The following is an 18,610-nucleotide window of genomic DNA, read 5'->3' on the forward strand; positions in this document are numbered from 1 at the left end:
GTATACAATTGAACCCAGTGGAACTTTGTTTCCACTGGAAACAACAATTGCAAGTGAGACAGTGCCGCAAGGGGCACCAATTGTGAAGGTGTTACCGACTGAGCTGCAAACATGTATACTAAAGTTTGGTTCCCATGATAGTGGACCACCAGGTACAGTAAAGCTGCTTTGTATTCCTGTAGGTACTGATGTACTACAAGAAGTGTTGAGTGTGGTAGCACCACTACAGAGTAATGAAGAGTTAGATAAAATGCATTGTTTGTTGTGCAGACACATGACGTGCATTAGTAATATAAGCAGAGAGTATATAGTTCCTGTTAGCCCAGATAATTTTGGCATGGACAAGGTCATTCTGCCAAATTGATGATTGCTAATTTAGATCTTCTGGATGAAAAAGGTATTGAGAGGCCATGAGACCACCAGTCACAAGCAAACTTTTTATGGATCTGTATTACGTAAGAAAGTGAATCACCTGCAAGGAAGTGATTGACAGTTGATGGAACCTTTGTTACTGCAAAGTCTCTATTTGCGTAACAAAAACAGTCCTTTACCAGTGATGCCTGTTAAGCATTGTCATATACCCACAGGTAACAATGCTCCAGTCTATAGGAAACCATACCATGTGCCAAAGTGTATACAATTATTGATAGAAAAATTTATTGATCAGCGACTGACAGAAGAAATAATAGAACATTGTGAGTGTCCATGGAGTGAAAGTGTCACCATTGTCCTGAAGGAACCACCAGATGGTAATAAGAAGTACATGTTCTGTTACAATTACTGATACTTGAATGCCAAAACACGCACTGACATATATCCTATCCGCAATATTCTGGAGACATTGGGCAGTCTGGGGCAAAGCAGATACTTTTTGACAAAGGGGTCTAAGAAGCGGGTATCACCATCCAGAAGTACTTGCAGAACATAGGCCAAAAACTCCTGTCATGACACCATCAAGTCATTACCAGTATCACGGAATGCCACTTGGATTTAAAAATGCAGCAGCTACATTTCAAAGACTGTTATATGGCATACTCCATGGTTTGAAACCTAAAATTATATGATATTCTTAGACAACAGCATTGTATTTTCGATAGATGTGGAAGAACATGTCAAGCATTTGGAAGAAGTATTTAACAGACCATACGCAGCACATCTGACCCTCAGCATGGATAATTGCCGTTTTCACAAACAAAAGTTAAAAAGCAGACTATCATCAGATCCAGTGTAGATATTCCTGGATTACAAAAAAGAATTCATCCTTTCTTGTGATGATCTTAATAGTGCATTTGGGTGCGTTCTCAGTTAAAATGTAGATGGTAAAGAACACCCTGTGGTTTACAAGAATAGACAACTCAACATCAGAACAGCTTATTCAATGACAGCAAAGGAGATGCTAGCAGCGATTTATTGAATTACATACTTTTGCAGTTATGTGTGTGGCCAAAAATACAAAGTAGTAACAGACAATGCATTGCAAAACTGGTTGTTAGGATTAAAAAATGCCTGGAGTAGATTAACGAGATGGGCACTCAAACTGAGTTAATTTGATTATTAAGTAATTCAAAAATCAGGAAAGAAGCTTACAGATAGAGGCGCATTGAGCAGAAAAAAAGGTGTACTGCAAACAATAGATAAAAGTGTAGCTGACTGGTAGAAGGCACAAGCTTAGAGTACCAGGTATTCAAACTGCAGTGACAGTTCATCATGCATGACAGTTTACTCTGCAGACCAACAAAATGTGGACCATACACGGTAGTTGCAGCAGTGTTCAGGGCCTATGTTTTGTAACAAGCACATGATCACATTTTAGCAGGTAATGGTGACTGCAAATCTGTGGTTAGGAGAGATGCTGAAAAATACTGTTGGAAAACTAGGAAATGTGATGTGAATTGTACATAAAAACTGTGTAACTTGTGCACAAAGAGCTGATTTAGCTATCGAAAAGTTCCATTGCAAGGATTACCAGAAGCAGACAGACAATTTGAAAAGATTGCATTGGACTTCTTAGGACCATTTAATAGGAACCCTGTGCGGTATAAGTAAATATTAACAATAATGGATCACTTTTCTCGACACATGAAATGGTAGCAACCTCAGACCGTCCAGCTAGACAAAGTAGTACAAGCCATAGTAAAAAATCAGAGCCTCAAGTTTGGAGTACTGGATACCATTACAACAGACCAAGGTACAAATTTCTTATCGAATCTAACAAAGCAGTTGTGTCTTTGCTTAGCATTCAAGAGTTAAGAACAAGTCTCTTCCATCCACAAGCAAATGAATGAACATCTACATACGTACTAAGCAAACATAAGGTGCATGGTGGAGGGTACCTTCTACCACTACCAGTCATTTTGTTTCCTGTTACATGTTGCAAACAGAGTGAGGGAAAAGTGACTGTCCAAAAGTCTCCTTACGAGCCACAATTTCTCGCATATTATCTTCATGGAACTTGCACGAAACGTATGTTGGTAGCAGCAGAATCATTCTGCAGACAGCCTCAAATGCCAGTTCTCTAAATTTCTGCAGTAGAGCCTTGTGAAAAGAACGTCATCTTCCCAACAGGGATTCCCATTTGAGTTTACAAAGTATCTCCGCAATACTTTGCATGCTGATCAGTCCTACTTGTAACAAATCTAGCAGCATACCTCTGAATTCCTTTGATGTCATCTTTCAGTCCAACCTGGTGAGGATCCCAAACACTGTACTCAAGAATGGGCCACACTACCATTCTATATGCCATCTTCTTTTTTCCCAGTATTCTCCCAGTAGAATTAAGTGCACTCGCTTTCCCTGCTACCAACCTGAAGGGCTCATTCCATTTCATATCACTTTGCAACATTATACGAAGATATTTAACTGTGTCAAGCTGTATTCTGTCAATGCTGTATTTGAATGTTTCAGGATTGATTTTTGTACTCATCCACATTAACTTACATTTTTCCACATTTACACCAAGCTGTTATTCATCACACCATTTTGCATACTCCTACAGTCACTCAATGATGACATCTTGCCCTGCATGACAGTGTCATCACCAGATGGTTGTAAATTACTGCTTTCCACCTCTGTTAATTCATTTATGTATGTAGAAATATAAGCAGTCCTATCACACTTCCCTGGGGCACACCTATCAATACTCGTGTCTCTGATGAACAGAAAGTGTTCCAAATGTTAAGCCAGTATGTTAACAGCCAATAAGGTAATTGGGACTCATACCTAGTGTTCATAATTTCGACGTGCAATTCAAAAGTGCACACCAGTACCAGTTTTTCACTATACAAGGTTGTATGTGGCAAAAAGCTGCCATATCCTTCGCCATGATAAAATCCAAGCTTGGAGCTAACAGCGAGTCAGTAAAATAATTCGCAAAACTTTTATGTGAAGTTTGGCAAAGAGGAAAATAATTAAACCTTGTACACCAAAAGGAAAAAGTTTTGTAGGGGTAATTTCACTACATAAAGGAAAACACTTGTGTGGAATTTATACTGTGAACGACCACCTTTATTGTACCGCACAAACACACTTGATACATACGTTAACGCGGGAAAACGAACACTCACCGTGTCCTCCAAAGAATCCCGCTCGTAGAGAGAATCTCTCAGTGACTTGTCGACTATCGACTTGTCACTCCCACACGCCCCCCCCCCCCCCCCCCCTGAAGTGCGGAGCACCCGGTATGGTGGGGTACTTAAACTTCATCTCTCGGCCTGCCCGAGTGCGGATAGTGCGGGTGTGGGTGCTGCTTGCTGACTCTGTTGCTGCATTAGGCCCCCTGGTGTGGGGCTCATGTGGGACACAGCTGTCTGGTTCTGCGGAAGGTGTGGGTTCGTTGCAAGTTGTGTCTGAAGTCGTCTGTGAGACTGTCGTCGGTGCTGTCATTGTCCAAGCGGGTTTTACTCGCTCAATGGAAACTTTGGTCGACTTTCCCTGGAGGAGGATATCCATTGTGTGTGTGTCCCGTCCTAGCACTTGGTATGGTCCAGTGTACGGTGGCTGTAACGAATGACGTACCAGGTCTGTGCGGAGCATGATGTGGGAACAAGTATAGGGGGACTTGTGTATGAACACTGGATGCGTGCCGTGCTGAGACGTCGGGGCTGCACGTAGTGTCTCTGCCTGCTTCCTCATTTGTTGCAAGAGGTGGGGTAGTTGTGTGTCATCTGAGAGAGGAACTGGTGCAAGGAATTCTGCTGGTTTCAGCAGATCTAAGCTGCCATCTTCAGGTCTCTACAGTTACATAAATATTTCAATGTTGTAGCTGTATCATAAATTATCAATATTAAGTAAGTTCTTTTTGACATACCCTAGTGTACAGGCTATGAAATCATGCTGTGTGATAAATTGTACGTTTACTTTGTAGCATCGTAAAGACTGTGAATTTGAAATATACATTAAATTGTCTTTACATAAGTTATTGCAGTAAATATACAAATTCCAATATGTGCCTAAGATTTATTTATTTGTTCATTTGGTGCCCATATAACAGTCAATTTTTGGACAATGTCATAGATTTTAATTCACATATACGAAGTTTTAGTTAACACGCATAAGTGCACACACTGATATAAATAGTGAAGGTCAGAAATTATCATTTTTGTTGTTACAAAACAAATTTATGCTATATACATTGTTTTACATAGAGACATCACAACTTGAAATATAAATGCATATATTGATGTAGTGTGTGCAGATCAGAAATCATCATTTTTGTTGTTGCAAAAACGAACTTATGATATATACATTGTTTTAGAAATCTTCTACTGAATAATAGCTTTTCTCTATTAACAAATACTAAGTTTGTGCTTTAGGGTGTTCAAATTGGCTGTCTTGATGTCAGATGGTAATCTGTTTTACAAGATTGCTCCTATTACCTTGTAGGGGTAATTTCACCACGTAAAGGAAAACACTTGTGTGCAATTTATACTGTGAACGACCACCTTTATTGTACCGCACAAACACACTTGATACATACGTTAACGCGGGAAAACGAACACTCATCGTGTCCTCCAAAGAACCCCGCTCGTAGAGAGAATCTCTCAGTGTCTTGTCGACTATCAACTTGTCACTCCCACAGTTTTTAACAAAGTACCATGGTCCATAACAAGTCTTTGAAGTGACATCACCAGTAAATGTTAAGTTGCAATTGTCAACAAAAGCATGTGTTGTACACATAAACCAGTTTAAACCATTCAGAGAGCTGCCAGTAATTTACCACAACTTCCATCTGTTGCACAGTCTCAAAAAAAGCATCCAAAACTGCTAGGAAGCAGGTATCTAGTGACGATCAAGAGATGCACAATATTCCTTATGCACTGAAATTGTGAAATAAGAAGTTATGATCAGATTTTTCTTACGTTGTTTAGATTTTGCTGCACATTCATTATCTTTAAGTGTGGCTATGTACTTTTTGACACATCATGCACAGTAGAGTTCTGGAATTTGTATTGGGTAGAGTAGAGTTTATTTTCTTTTTCTTTACATGTATACACATTTTTGAAAGAAGAAAGGAATTGATGAAACATTCCTTTCTCTTATGTGGTGTACTCTTGTATGGCGTAGCAGCATGGACATACAAGAAGGTTATCATAGTCCTGATAATGCTTCACTTCATCAAGGGAGGAGTACAGAATACAGTTCAGAATCATTATTCTTCAGACAGTCAGATGTGATATTAACTAGTCATTGGTCGATAGTAAGATTAACTTTCGACATATGGGAAATACAAAATGAGGTGCACAGGTTGCAGGAAATGTTCATGAAATTACATGAGGAAGCACAGAGAGAGAATGGTTTGGAGAAAATACAAAATAAGTATCACAAGCCAAGACTCTCATGTCAAAAGTTGAGTGCACAACTAAACCAGTTAATCAGAATAGTAGTACAGGACATTAACCAGGAATAAAAGAGGATGGTTAGATGCATATTTGGCATGGCAGACAGTGAAGATACACAAAACTTAAATATTATAGTAAAAAAAACACAAAGTGATTGATACCACTAGAACTACAGTAGAATGGCATACTACACGACTGACAAACATAGAACAGAATGTGCATAATAACATGAGAATTGACTACGGAATTGGCACAATGTATAAGAAGTATTGAGCGGACAGTGATCAATGACTTTGAAAGAATTCAGATGGGCTGTTGTGAGCATTAGCAGATAGCTTGAATGATACTAGGCTAGAAGCAGCAACACTGCAAGAAGCAGTATACCATGCAGTGCAAGGATTGCACTACTGCTTCAAACACAATTTCTAGCAGGATTATGGGAGGCACAAAAAGAAGTCCCTGCAGAATTGCTGCATGTTACAATATGTGATAAAATGGAGAACTGTAAACAAGTGGAACAAATACAAATGCAAGAAGTGTTATTAATCTCAGAACAAAGGGAACTTTACATCCTCAAGTCATCAGCAAAGTTACATAAATGTACAAGCAAAAGTGTCACAAAAAGGGTGATTGTTGGCAGAGCAAATGTTCCAATATTCCAATATATTCAGAACTATAGAGATAAATGATATAACATCACTACTGTAAGCATTTCCACTACTAATTCTACCCTGATTCTACTAATAGTTTGTGCCTTCTACTTTTGCTTGAGATGTAAAACCACTTACCCACCTGAATCATCAATCCATCAAATAAGTGTCAAATGGGTCAATAGTAGTAATAAGCAATTAAAAAGCGTAACATAAGTAAGACTATCAACTTGTTTTAGAGAATAAGAACTCGGCAGAGATAATACAGGCTTAAGAACAGAACATAAAAACCTCATGAATATGCTTTTCAAATGTTTAAGTAAAAGAAAATTGTACAGTATGTAATCATCCATGCAACATGCATGTCATGAGATTGTTTCGGATACAAACTAAGAAAAATTTGGGATGAATTTTTTTATAGGAAAGGGGAATGTTACTCAGCATAAATGTATTATTATGTGCAAATGTAAAATTTTCTCAAAGTCCTCTCCAGCCAGCATCAAGCCAGGCCAATGCCCTATATCACAATCGGAACAACAAACAAGCAGAAAGCTGACATTGCAAATTGCAGACTATATCCATATTTCTTCTCATTGTGCAAATGAGAGGTCTTGAATCATAAATTCAGCAACTTGACCTCAGCAAGGAAGAGACATAACATTGTTTTAACAGCACAGCTTAAGTTTGCAAGAGAGAATAAAAGTTTCGCAAGAACACTTATATACCTACTGATATGATTGAATGGTAACAAGCTGAAGCCGTGAAACCCATTCTTGTGAAATAGATGGATGGTGAAGACTACTGATCAGCCTGGAGAAGTAGACCCCATTCAATCATCAACGGTTAGGCTTAATGTCATTGCCTCAGCTGAGAAGGAATAAATATTCAGGCTTCTGAGCCTTCCCATGAACTACATTGCAGTACACCAGCTAGAAGGCAAACCTGTGATGTGCTGTTACTATTTGCCAAGATAACTTCTGCCTTTGAAAGTGCTACCTGTGTGGTCTGCTGTACACTGTCACTATGTGCTGCCAACTTTGCAACCACTGATGAAAAAACTTGGATACTTACACCTCTGGCTTGCTGAGTGGAATGAATGATGTTCAACACAGTGTCCACCTGTTGCAGTATTCGGGAAGCATGCTAGCCAGTGCTGTCGCTGACTATAGTTGAATTCTTTTATCTTGGCAGCTCGCGCATGCCCGCCCAGACGCGGGAGATTGCTGCGTTGCCAGTTGCACACGACGCACGCGCCAAGAGAAACAGCGCCATAGTATAGTATAGTATAGTTCGCAAGCTTACGTTTATGGGGGAGCGCGCAGTTTATGAAGTAAAGCCACCATGGCCGCATTAACCCTTTCACTGCTACAGAGACGTGCTCCCCGCATTCCGCGCTGTGCACGACTTTGTCACTGCACTGCTCGCCCGTGCTGACACATGGTGTTTCCGACTGCTTTGACACACTTATCATTCGATTCCACAAAAACTATTTGGCCCAAAAATGAGATTTTTACGCATCTTCTTGACTGCTTCCCCCCACTTCCTTTGACTGACTGAAGTGCTTTAAAATAAAGCCAAATGCGCCCGGTGTAAATAAAACTTTTATTACAGTCGCGAAAGACGGAATATTTCTCAATATTACATACGACACTTATGTGGTACTTAAATTAAATGAGATATTGTTATACAGTAAATTTTATATGAAATTTAGGTGCCTTGTCCACATTTCATTCTCAACATTGTGGCAACTAAAATCGACCATACGGAAAGTATACCCTATGGACTTTTACCTCTGCAAACTCTTCAAAATTTCGTGCAATGGTTTACTACAATTAATGCTGCACAATAACTGGGTTGAACATCGAAACAAAATTAAGTCATTTATGGGGGGAAGGTATCAGTCAAGAAGATGTGTAAAAATCTATTTTTTGGGCCAAATAGTTTTTGTGAAATCGAATGATAAGTGTGTCAAAGCAGTGGGAACACCATGTGTCTGCACAGGCAAGCAGTGCAGTGATGACAAAATCGCGCACAGCGCGGAATGCGGGGAGCACGTGACTGCAGCAGCAAAAGGGTTAATGAAGAGACAAAGCAATAGAAATTTCAAAAAATTGCATTCAAACGAATAAAATTCATGAAGTAAGACACTTCGATATTGTTTTAAAAGAAAAAAATATTTAGCATCGCACAAGGTTTGAACTCTTTACCTTTCGCTTACTAACCCAACGCCTTAACCGTAACGCTAGCGCAGCTCGTTCTGCAATGTCTCTACATAAGGTCACGCAAAGTTCTGACAAACACTGTTGGTATGCCTATGAATTACTCGCACTTCGTCGAAGTACAATAGGAAATAAACAATTACCGCTGTTCTTTATTGCGAAAAAGCGGTTCGTGAAATTGATACAAACACCTTTCCTTGCTATCGCCTGAATTAAGAGTCTTATTGCTTGTTTGGTTTAATTAATTAATAGAAAATGAAGCAATTGGTATAAAGAATGGTTTTTCCAAACTTTCAAAAAACAAAGTCTGCTATCAAGACATTGCTTTTGTTCTATTACTTTGTTTATGACTGAACGTTTCTAAAACTGAAGACACTTGTCCGTGCTCTGCTCTGCAGTCAGATCTGGCAACGTCGTTCTCTGTTCATTGGCTGACTGGATTTTTTGACGTCAGATGCGCAGAACGAACCTAAACTCGGCCGCCAACATAAATGACGCACACTTTAGTACCTGAAAGCTGTCAATGACATCCCTGGTCTTGTTTGGAGGGAGGGCTATGCTGTCGTCCATTGTCCATCTCCAAACTGTGCAGAGCTGCTGAGAGAGTAGCCAAGCACACACTTTCAGTGTTCACGAGAGTGCTCTGGTAATAGGTAGTCACTGTCCAGAGCAGTAATGCCTCCTGCACAGGCTACGCCGGCCACCAGCGAGATCTGCCACCCATGCAACAACATGTTTATGTGAATAAATCGGGCCGACACCCTCCATAGATTGCTGAGACAGCATCAGCACAGTCTGGGACTGTGTGCTGTGCTGCTACTCTCCTTAGTGTCGCCAAAGAAAAGAATATACAATTGTAAACCTTAATGTAATAAATTTTGTTTCACTAATGGTGTATCATAAGCATCCAGCATGCCAACCAGCTTGTTTAACCACACTCCATGCTCCATCATCCCGACAACACTAGAGGTCTCAATCCAGCCCCTATAAGGTGCAGAATGACTGTTGAGGCGTGTCTACGAGTGGCACTTAAATAGGGGAGAGGCAGGTTACAAGTAGGTCTTGCGGGGGGCAGACCATTAAGCAGACAAGAGGCAAATATGAGATAGAAGCTGATAAAATACTTTAAAAGTTAAATAAAATATGTAACAAATTGGAATTAAATGACTGACATGGATGCATAATAAAAAGTTACATAAAAAGTACTATTACAAAAAGAGAACAGCAGATGATGCTCAGAGATACTCTGATGAACGAAAAGTCAATTTGTGAACCAAATTCCGAGGCTTCCTTGTAGTCCGTTTACCATTAACAAATTTTCCATGATGGGATAGTAACCCATCGCCAACCCCCAACCTAGAAGACCGGGGTATTTGATTTTGGTGTAACCTTCCCCTAGGTGAACTGCTTTCTCTTCAGCTGTCTAGGATCATCTCCCCTTTTCTTAAAAATATGAAAGGATGAAGGACAGGGAGTGGAAAGATAGGTCATTGTGAGACACGCTTCGTCTGGTTCATCGACTAAGGCCTGTCTGGTGTGGGAGGCCTTGCCAGTAGCTACATTACCTCCGGCATAGCTCTTAGTGTCATCTGAATACGCAAACCTCTCTGCCCACACAGACAGTGCTTCTTTAAGGTGATCTATCCAGGACAGGTTTGTATAATAATTACCGAGTAAAAAACTGCTACATGATTGCTGAGCCAATTAGACCAGTTATCATTCCACAAGGAGCTACATTTGCCTCATTTGACATTACCAATCTCTACACAAACATTCCTGTAGACAAAACTATTGAGATAATCAAAAATCATCTCCTAGCCCACAAAACATTATCTCAAGGTGCAGTAATAAAACTTATGGAATTACTAATGTTAGTACTCAACAATATGTCAGTTACTTTTTTGAAATTATTCATTACTAACATCAATCAAAGTCATTTGTTTGAAGCCTACAACAATTTATGTCATTATTTCTCAGAACTCTTGCCACACAGAGCAGCAAAAGAAAGCATTTTTCCAAGCAATGATAAGTATATTACTTAGATTCCACTTAATAATACAGAAAATAGCTAAGAACTGAATATGCTGTGCCAGATTGCCTGCAAAAATGGATATCATTTCTCCATAGTTAATAAGATATATAATTCTAAACTTGAGGTTCTTCAAAGCAGGCAACATAGCTGGTGACAATGTGACCGAGAAGATAAAATTCTTCTTGTTTCCCTTTTATGGGAATGTTTCTCATAAGCTTAGTGCATTGTTTCACAGATTTGATGTTAGAATTGCCTTCAAAACCAACAACACACTATGTCTGTTACTTGTACACAATATCAGTACTGAAAACAACAAATCTGCAACTGCAAGCATTTATACAATCTGCTGCGCTGTTTGCAACACCTTTTATATTGGCCAAACAGGCAGAAATTTCAAAACTAGACTTAAAGAGCATATAGAAGAAGGCAGAAAGGATGCATAAGACAAAACTACCTTTACTTTTCACTTAATTTCAAAACAACAGTGTCACTAATGCTGTACTGCCAATAACCTCACAACATTGCAAAAAAATGGAGAAAGGTACCCAATAGACATTTTTGAGGAAGTTGAAATCTACTATCATGTGCACAGCAAGGAGAGCAATATTCTTAATGAAAATAAAAGGTTGAGAAATATCATTTTCTTGGATGGCTTTCAGAACACATTTGTGTATCATAATGTAATTAATTTTAATGCTGTTATGTCTCTTTACACAGTGCAGCACGTCCATTTATTGTAAACAGAAGGCCGTGCTTAGTTCCTTGCGGCTACAGGTCATTTGAACATTGTGTTTGCATGCAGAGATGTTCTTTGCTACTTCCATTTATTTTGTAATCATTGGTTCCCAGACGGACTTTTCGTTCACCTTATGGTCTCTGGGCACCATCTGCTGTGCTTTCTCCTTTCACAATAATACTTTTATACAACTTTATTGTGCATCCATGTCAGTCATTTAATTCCAATGTGTTATGTATTTTATTTAACTTTTAAAACATTTTGTTAGGTTTTACCTCATAACTTGCATCTGCTTCTTACTTACCTGCTTCCAGTGGGCCCTACTTGTAACTTGCCTCTCCTCTATTTGAGTGTTACTCCTGGCACACCTTGGCAATTGTCCTGTACCCACTCCGGACACCTGACTTGTAAGTCAGGAGACTGATGTTAGATGGTGTTTTTATGACGTTTGTTGATAAATTGTCCTTTCAGCAGTATTTAATTTACATAACATATATTTTAACAGTAGACTAGTTCACAATGCTTTATGTTAGTTTATTGCTTGTTTGAATTAGATGGAAGAATTGTTTTGAACATTTATGTCTTTAAATTATTGTTGATGTTGCTTATTGCTATCATTTGACTAATTATGTTTTACTCCGTTGTTTGATACTATGTAGATACCACTTGGGAGCCAAAACCAGTCATAGTTTTAAATAAAAGTGAAAGTGGAACTGGTGTGGATATTCTCTAAAAAATAAATAAAAGTACCTTAATTGTAAATAAAAAATGGCTGTTTATTAGAGCGACATTCCCTCAGAATTTTTGTTGTTTTTTTTTCCAATTTTCTACACTAGTTTACTAAATTGATATCGACCATTCAGTAACTCAGGTGTACGGGGAGTTGTTACCTTTACTTTGTCCATTATTTATGTAGCACCATCATCTAATTTCAGTTGCTGAGTTAGAAACTCCAACAACAGTAAAATCCCCTTTTTAAACTATTCAGTGGACTGAACCAAAAAGGTGTGAAATGCAGAAAAGTGTAAAATACAGGAAAGCATAGAAAACACAACACTCAAAACTTAATAAATTGCTCTTACTGCCTTTTTCTTTACAGTGTTCAAAATCTGAAATTAAACCAATTTAAATCTTGCCTATTTAAAAAACCTGAAATAATTAATTGTGTCTGTTTCTTTCTAACAGCAATTAGCTCTACTTGCCACTCCATAGTATACAAAGCATCAGTCAGAAAGGCCTTGGCTGAATGCTGACACACATGAATGCGCATGAGGGTTTCCCTTTTTGTTTTGATCATGCCCAGTGGTGTAAATAAAACACAGAAGCAAAAGTCTTTCATGAAACTGTATCGAAAAGATGTTTTTGTTCTAATGTGAGATTTATTATTTATTGATAATCATTATAAAATTATGGTAAATAAAACTTGTAACACAATATTGGTTAAAACACTGAAGTTGATAGTCTTCATAAACAGAGAACAACAGACACGAAATCTGCAACTTGTTGCCAACAAGAAGCTCACTCAGTTCAGGGACATCAGATTGTGTGAAAAAGAGGGTGGAAATTGTTATGTCACGGAGCTTCTTGAAGAGGAATGTTTATGTCTGACATCAGGTCATACCAACCTAAAATTGCACGCCTCATATGGATTAGTGTATTTCATGCTGAAGTAACGACAATTCATGAAAGCCGATTATAGAGATGGCTATCTTTAAAAGCAGTGTTTATGTGTGTAAATGACTGTGAAATTATATTAAAGCTGTTATACAATTCCGTGAGCAGAAGGAAGGTTGCTACTAGGGTCACTAATGTCAGAATGTGATTATCATTAAGGCAGTGACTCAGCATACTTCCCACACTTCCAAATACTACAAACCATAATGCAGGTGGCCATGACCCAACATGCCAACAATTAAAATTTTGCTTACTGTGCTAATGCTATGTTACATGATCATTAACTTTGTGTAGAATCTGTGTTCTCTGCTTTGTTCCAAGGCTGACTTTGAGCAGGGATATAATGCACTTTTTGCAGAAATCTGTATGAAAATCAATGTTAAAGGTCGTGATAACATCAAAGAAAATGTAAAATGTGGGAAATGTTGTAATACGGACTTGTTAATGACAGGGAAGCATTGTACTGAGAGAATAAGACTTGCGTTGCGACCGGCAAAAATGAATGCAAAAAGCAGGAAATTGTAAAATGCAGGAATGTAAAAAATGGGCTTTTACTGTATGTAGTCTCCAATAGACAGTAGCATTGGTGAAATTATGTAATAAGCAGCAGCAATTGGAACAGCAGGCCAATGATTTACTTTTCCCTTAGTACTGCAAAGACAACAGTACACAATTGTCTCCCCCTTGCCTAATTTTGGTCCAGATGACAGGCGAACTGTCTTACTTGTTACAGTGAAAAGGATGAGCTCTGCACTGGGTGCGGTCATGTTGGAACAAGAGGGAGGGAGGGATCACATGAAGACCAAGGTGTTTCAGTCACAAATAAATTTATTTGAAGTAACTGATGTTAGTGTTTAATGTAGGTGGCTGTGATGAGAGCATGTAGAATATGTCATTTTGTGTTGTTGTTGGTGATGATGAATATAAGAGAAAGGAGTGACTGAAACCTGGTACCAGCTGTTAGCCTGGTCTTCTTGAATAACACCAAGAGGGCTGCCAAGTCAAACGCCCCTATCCAAAGGACAGATCACATTCAACAGTATTATTTGGTCTCTCACCATAAGACACTGAAGAGAGGTTTGGAATTTAATTGAGGGCAATTAAGCAAAGGATCAGGAACTTTACACCACTACCTCTGCCCTCCTTGTCAGCCAGATGCTTGGGATATAAATTTTAGTATCCAAGAACATGTCAGAGATAGCTGGGCTACATATTCCACCCACAGCTTGCTCCCTCATGAAGCATTGCTACCACTGCCAGCACCTCATTTGGAGGCAGCTGCTGATGAGAGTATGCTGGTAAATACTGTGGCTCAGCTCTTGCTAACTAATCTCTTGCTAGTCTTTCAATCCTTTAGATATGTGCCACTGAACATAGGGTTTTGAACTTGTCTGTATTATATTTGTGATTTGGATTGCTCTGTGGGCTGTTGTATATGCTTAAGATGACTTTGCTGTGCTCTGGACTTGTTTTTAGTTAAGCCATTGTCTTTGTGAAACCCACTGTCATTGACCTCAGGAACTGCCTGTTAGTCCTCTTGGTCTCTGCGTTACCACCATTGCAGTGTACAGTTTTACTGTCATCTAGTAACAAACTGTAAAAAGCTGTGTTCTACCTACACAGTGTAGGATAGCAAAATGGCAATTAGTACTTTCTCACCATGCACCTATCCCAGTGAGGTATGGATCCTGAGTTTCTAAAATTGTGGCTGCAGCAACAGCTCGAAAAGCAGTGGGAACTTCAGCAACAGCAGTGGAAATTCCATCGACAACAGCAGAAATTGCTGACATAACTGCTGCAAAACTAACAAAAGTCTGCAGTTTCAGTTTTCTCGCTTGCCCATCAGCCATTTGCTTGCTTCGATGAGGCAGGCAAGAGTTAGGAGTTCTATTTATGTTGTTTTGTTTGTCACTGCAAGGCAACTCAAGTAAGTGACCCTGAATATCAGTGTACAGTTTTACTGTCATCTAGTAACAAACTGTAAAAAGCTGTGCAAAAACTATGCTCACTCTCAAAACAGTAGTTTGAGCTTTTCTGATGTTTGTTGGTTTGCTGACTGGCTGTTATGGTCACTAAACCCACATAGTTGTAAATAGGCTGAAATTTAGCCAGTGTGTTAAGCAGCATCAGCAGACATACAGCTGTGGGCTGCTTACTTGCAAGGCTTAGCACCTGAGTGTGATTTTTTCCTGTAAACAGTGTGGCACGTCGTATGCCAACTCATTAATCTGACATTCTCCTGATAGAGGAGGTAGTGTAAAAGCTTTATAGTCATATGATCCAGCCCTGAGCAATGTGTTCTGAATTGACAAAGCTCACAAAGTAACTACATCAGCAAAAACTTTGTTTCACTATTCCTCTGGTGTCTGCGTTGTTTGTGGTATTAGTCGCTGTTGTGTTCTGTGATGAACTGATGACTTCCAGTCAATGTCACCATCTGATTTATGGAGCATCCATTTGCCCAGTAGTTCGCAGTACATAGTAGTGCAGTAGTTAGCGATCCTCATAACTGTGCAGAATGAAAGCAATGTATTGGCCTCGTGTCAACATTTCGGAGAACACACTGTCCGGAATTGCCAGGTCTGGCACAGTGTTTCAGCCCTTGGTCATGCCCTGACCACCTGTGGCAAAGAGTGCATGTTGATTTCGTTGGACAATTCCAGGGGGCAATGTTGTTTCCGGTTGTTGATGCCTCCTCTAACTTTCCATATGTGACATAGATAACTATCGCTGCCACAGCAGCTACTGTCTGCACCCTGCACATCATATTTAACAAGGAACAATAACCACTCTTAAAGCTGCTGCACTGTCTTATCAAGAAATTTGGAATGGGGGCTAAATAGTGAAATGAGAGGCTTGTGCTTGGTGATCGCATGAAACTTAGTATAATAAAGCTTGAATGAAACTTCTTGTGCTGGATATAATGACCACCTTCCATCCTGACAACAGCCCTCAATAAACAGCATCTGTGTATTAGGATTTTGTAAATACAGTGGAACTTAACATTTGACCACTACCTCATTCCATACTGCATCCAATTTCCAAGTCGAGCAGATGGTCAGGAGTTTGAAAACGCAGATGCACAAGATAATGATGACAGCCGACTGCGGAGAAGTTCTCATCAGTTACCTCACCTCCAAACATGGACGTAGCCTGGACGATTCTTTACCTGGGTGCAAACTGTGCACCCACTTCGATCTGCTGCACGACGCAGTGGGCCCAATACACAACTGTACTACAATGTGGTCTTTTGTGTCTGGGCTCATACTTCTGGCTGGAACCCCAGGTGGACCCAAGGCCTCATCCTCGGAGTACAGGGTGGCAACTGTTTGAGGTTGTAGCTTACCAAGAGCTGCTTGTCCAGCATTGGAATCAGCTCCATCCACAACGTGATACAACCTCTGCCTTTGTCTTACGTGTCGACATGGGGTCGACAATGACCATTGATAGGAGTGGAACCATTTTCTCCTCCTAATCCTTGTCTTACATGTCGACATGGGGTCGACAATGACCATTGATAGGGGTGGAACCATTTTCTCCTCCTAATCCGCTTCTGGCTCCCACAACCATCAACGGTGGTCCCTCACCACGCCATTGACAGAAGTTGAGTGTTTCCAGACTGAGTCCCCCATGGAGGCTGAATCATTGGCAACATCTTTGCCATGGCTGGCACTCAGTACCCAATAGGCAAGTCCAAGCTGTGCCCTAGAACCCATCTATCGACCATATCTCCCACATATTGCATTTCCTTCTGGCCCAGCCGATCTCATTGAGTAACTACCGCAGGAAACTTTGGCAGGGATCCCAGCACCTCTCTCCCCCAATTCTGGTGAAGGTCAGTGCAGGTTTAGCCATTTACAGCCCTAAATGTCAATTAAAGGGGGGAGGGATATAGTATCCAACAGTGTTTCAGATTCACTGCACAGCCCAAGTATCAATAGGGAGAACATGTCAGCAATACTCAGGCTAAGTATTCCATCTGCAGCTTGCTCCCATGCAAAGCATTCCCGCTGCAGCCAGCATGTCATATGAAGCCAACCACTGATGAGATTATGCTGGTAAATACTGCAGTCTGACCCTTGCTAGCCAGTCTCTTGCTAGTCTTTGAAGCCTTTAGTTATGCACCATTGAATAGTAGAGTTTTGACCTTGCCTGTGTTATGTTTGTTATTTGGATTGCTCCCTGGACTTTTGTATATGCTTAAGACAATTTTGTTACACTCTGGACATGTTTTCAGTTAGCCATTCACTGTTTTTTCCACTGGTCTCTGTGTTACCACCAATGCAAGCAATCATAAATTGTGTTCTGCCTACACAGCAAAGGATAGAACAAAAATTATTTCTACCAATGAGTTTGGACCAGATGCCTCTGTGTAATAATGAACCATACAAGCACGAGTTTATGGCCTTAGGTTTGAAAGTGGGAATCAAGAACTGGAAACACACTTAAAGAAAATATGTGTACCAAACAGTTATACTCCTCAAATGAGAATACAACAAATCAGATTATCGAGGTTTCACTAGTGCATTCACTAGTATAATGAATTGAACAATGTGACACAGTGATTAAGATACTGGACTCACATCCAAAAGGAATAAGATTTCAGATCATCACCCAACCACTCAGATTTTCTAGATTTCTCTACATCATTTTGCACCAATACCAGGGTGGTTCCTATGAAAAGATATCTCATTACTACTATACCATTTTCCAATCCAAGCTTGTGCTCCATCCCTTATGATCTCATTGTCAGTGGGACATTTCTGCCTTCCTCCCTAGTGTCCTGAATGTAATTATTTATTTTCTTCACAGTGACATTTTTACTGTTTAAGGTATCTCTGTACTGGTCTGGAATGAACATCGTGCTGTACTTGAAGTGTTTGTTGTTATCCTATCTTTTATAAGCTATTCATACACCAGATGAAAGGAAAAAAGTAACAGATTTAGCTATTTGTGAAGGGGTGATTATACCATGTTCTTATGCTTACAGGAAAAGAAGAAATTGAAGGATACACAGGAAAAGCTGGGTATTTTAACACCTGGTGAAAGAAATTTAAGTCACAAGCAAATAAATCAGTTGCTGAGAAGATTTCCTCCTTTATCATAAAATTTATTTACGTAGAGTAAAATAGATATTTGGTAAAATTGTAATGTAAGATTTGATTGCGTTGTTTGTATATATATAATTGCTTCCAAAGGAAGTGAATAAAAGTGTTAAAAATTTCTAAATCCCCTAGAAGAAATTATTTCAAGATCTCTTTTTCCAAAGCAGCAGTTGGGCAGTTAACAATGTAAAATGTAGACTTCAACCTGCCTTTGGAAAAACCTGAGAGTATGTAAGTTTACATAAAACCGGAAAAACATATTCAGAAAATTGGTCAAAATGCCGTAGCTAGTGGGGGAATGCAGAATACAACCAATAGTGAGCCATAAACACTAGGACATTTACCTCCAGCTAGATA

At 39.5% G+C, this 18,610-nt stretch overlaps 1 protein-coding gene across 3 annotated transcripts in view; it reads left to right on the forward strand.

The window, feature by feature from the left end:
* Nucleotides 1-18,377, forward strand: part of LOC124545061 (coiled-coil-helix-coiled-coil-helix domain-containing protein 1) — a 72,482-nt gene extending 54,105 nt beyond the window's left edge. For all 3 annotated transcript variants that reach the window (XM_047123860.1, XM_047123878.1, XM_047123868.1), the window contains exon 4: nucleotides 18,139-18,377. In XM_047123860.1, the coding sequence (XP_046979816.1) occupies nucleotides 18,139-18,255 (117 nt within the window). In that variant the 3' untranslated portion in view covers nucleotides 18,256-18,377. The remainder of the gene's footprint in view (nucleotides 1-18,138) is intronic.
* Nucleotides 18,378-18,610: the final 233 nt, after the last annotated feature.

This window comes from Schistocerca americana, chromosome 1 (assembly GCF_021461395.2).
Source record: "Schistocerca americana isolate TAMUIC-IGC-003095 chromosome 1, iqSchAmer2.1, whole genome shotgun sequence".
Classification (NCBI taxonomy): Eukaryota; Metazoa; Arthropoda; class Insecta; order Orthoptera; family Acrididae; genus Schistocerca; species Schistocerca americana.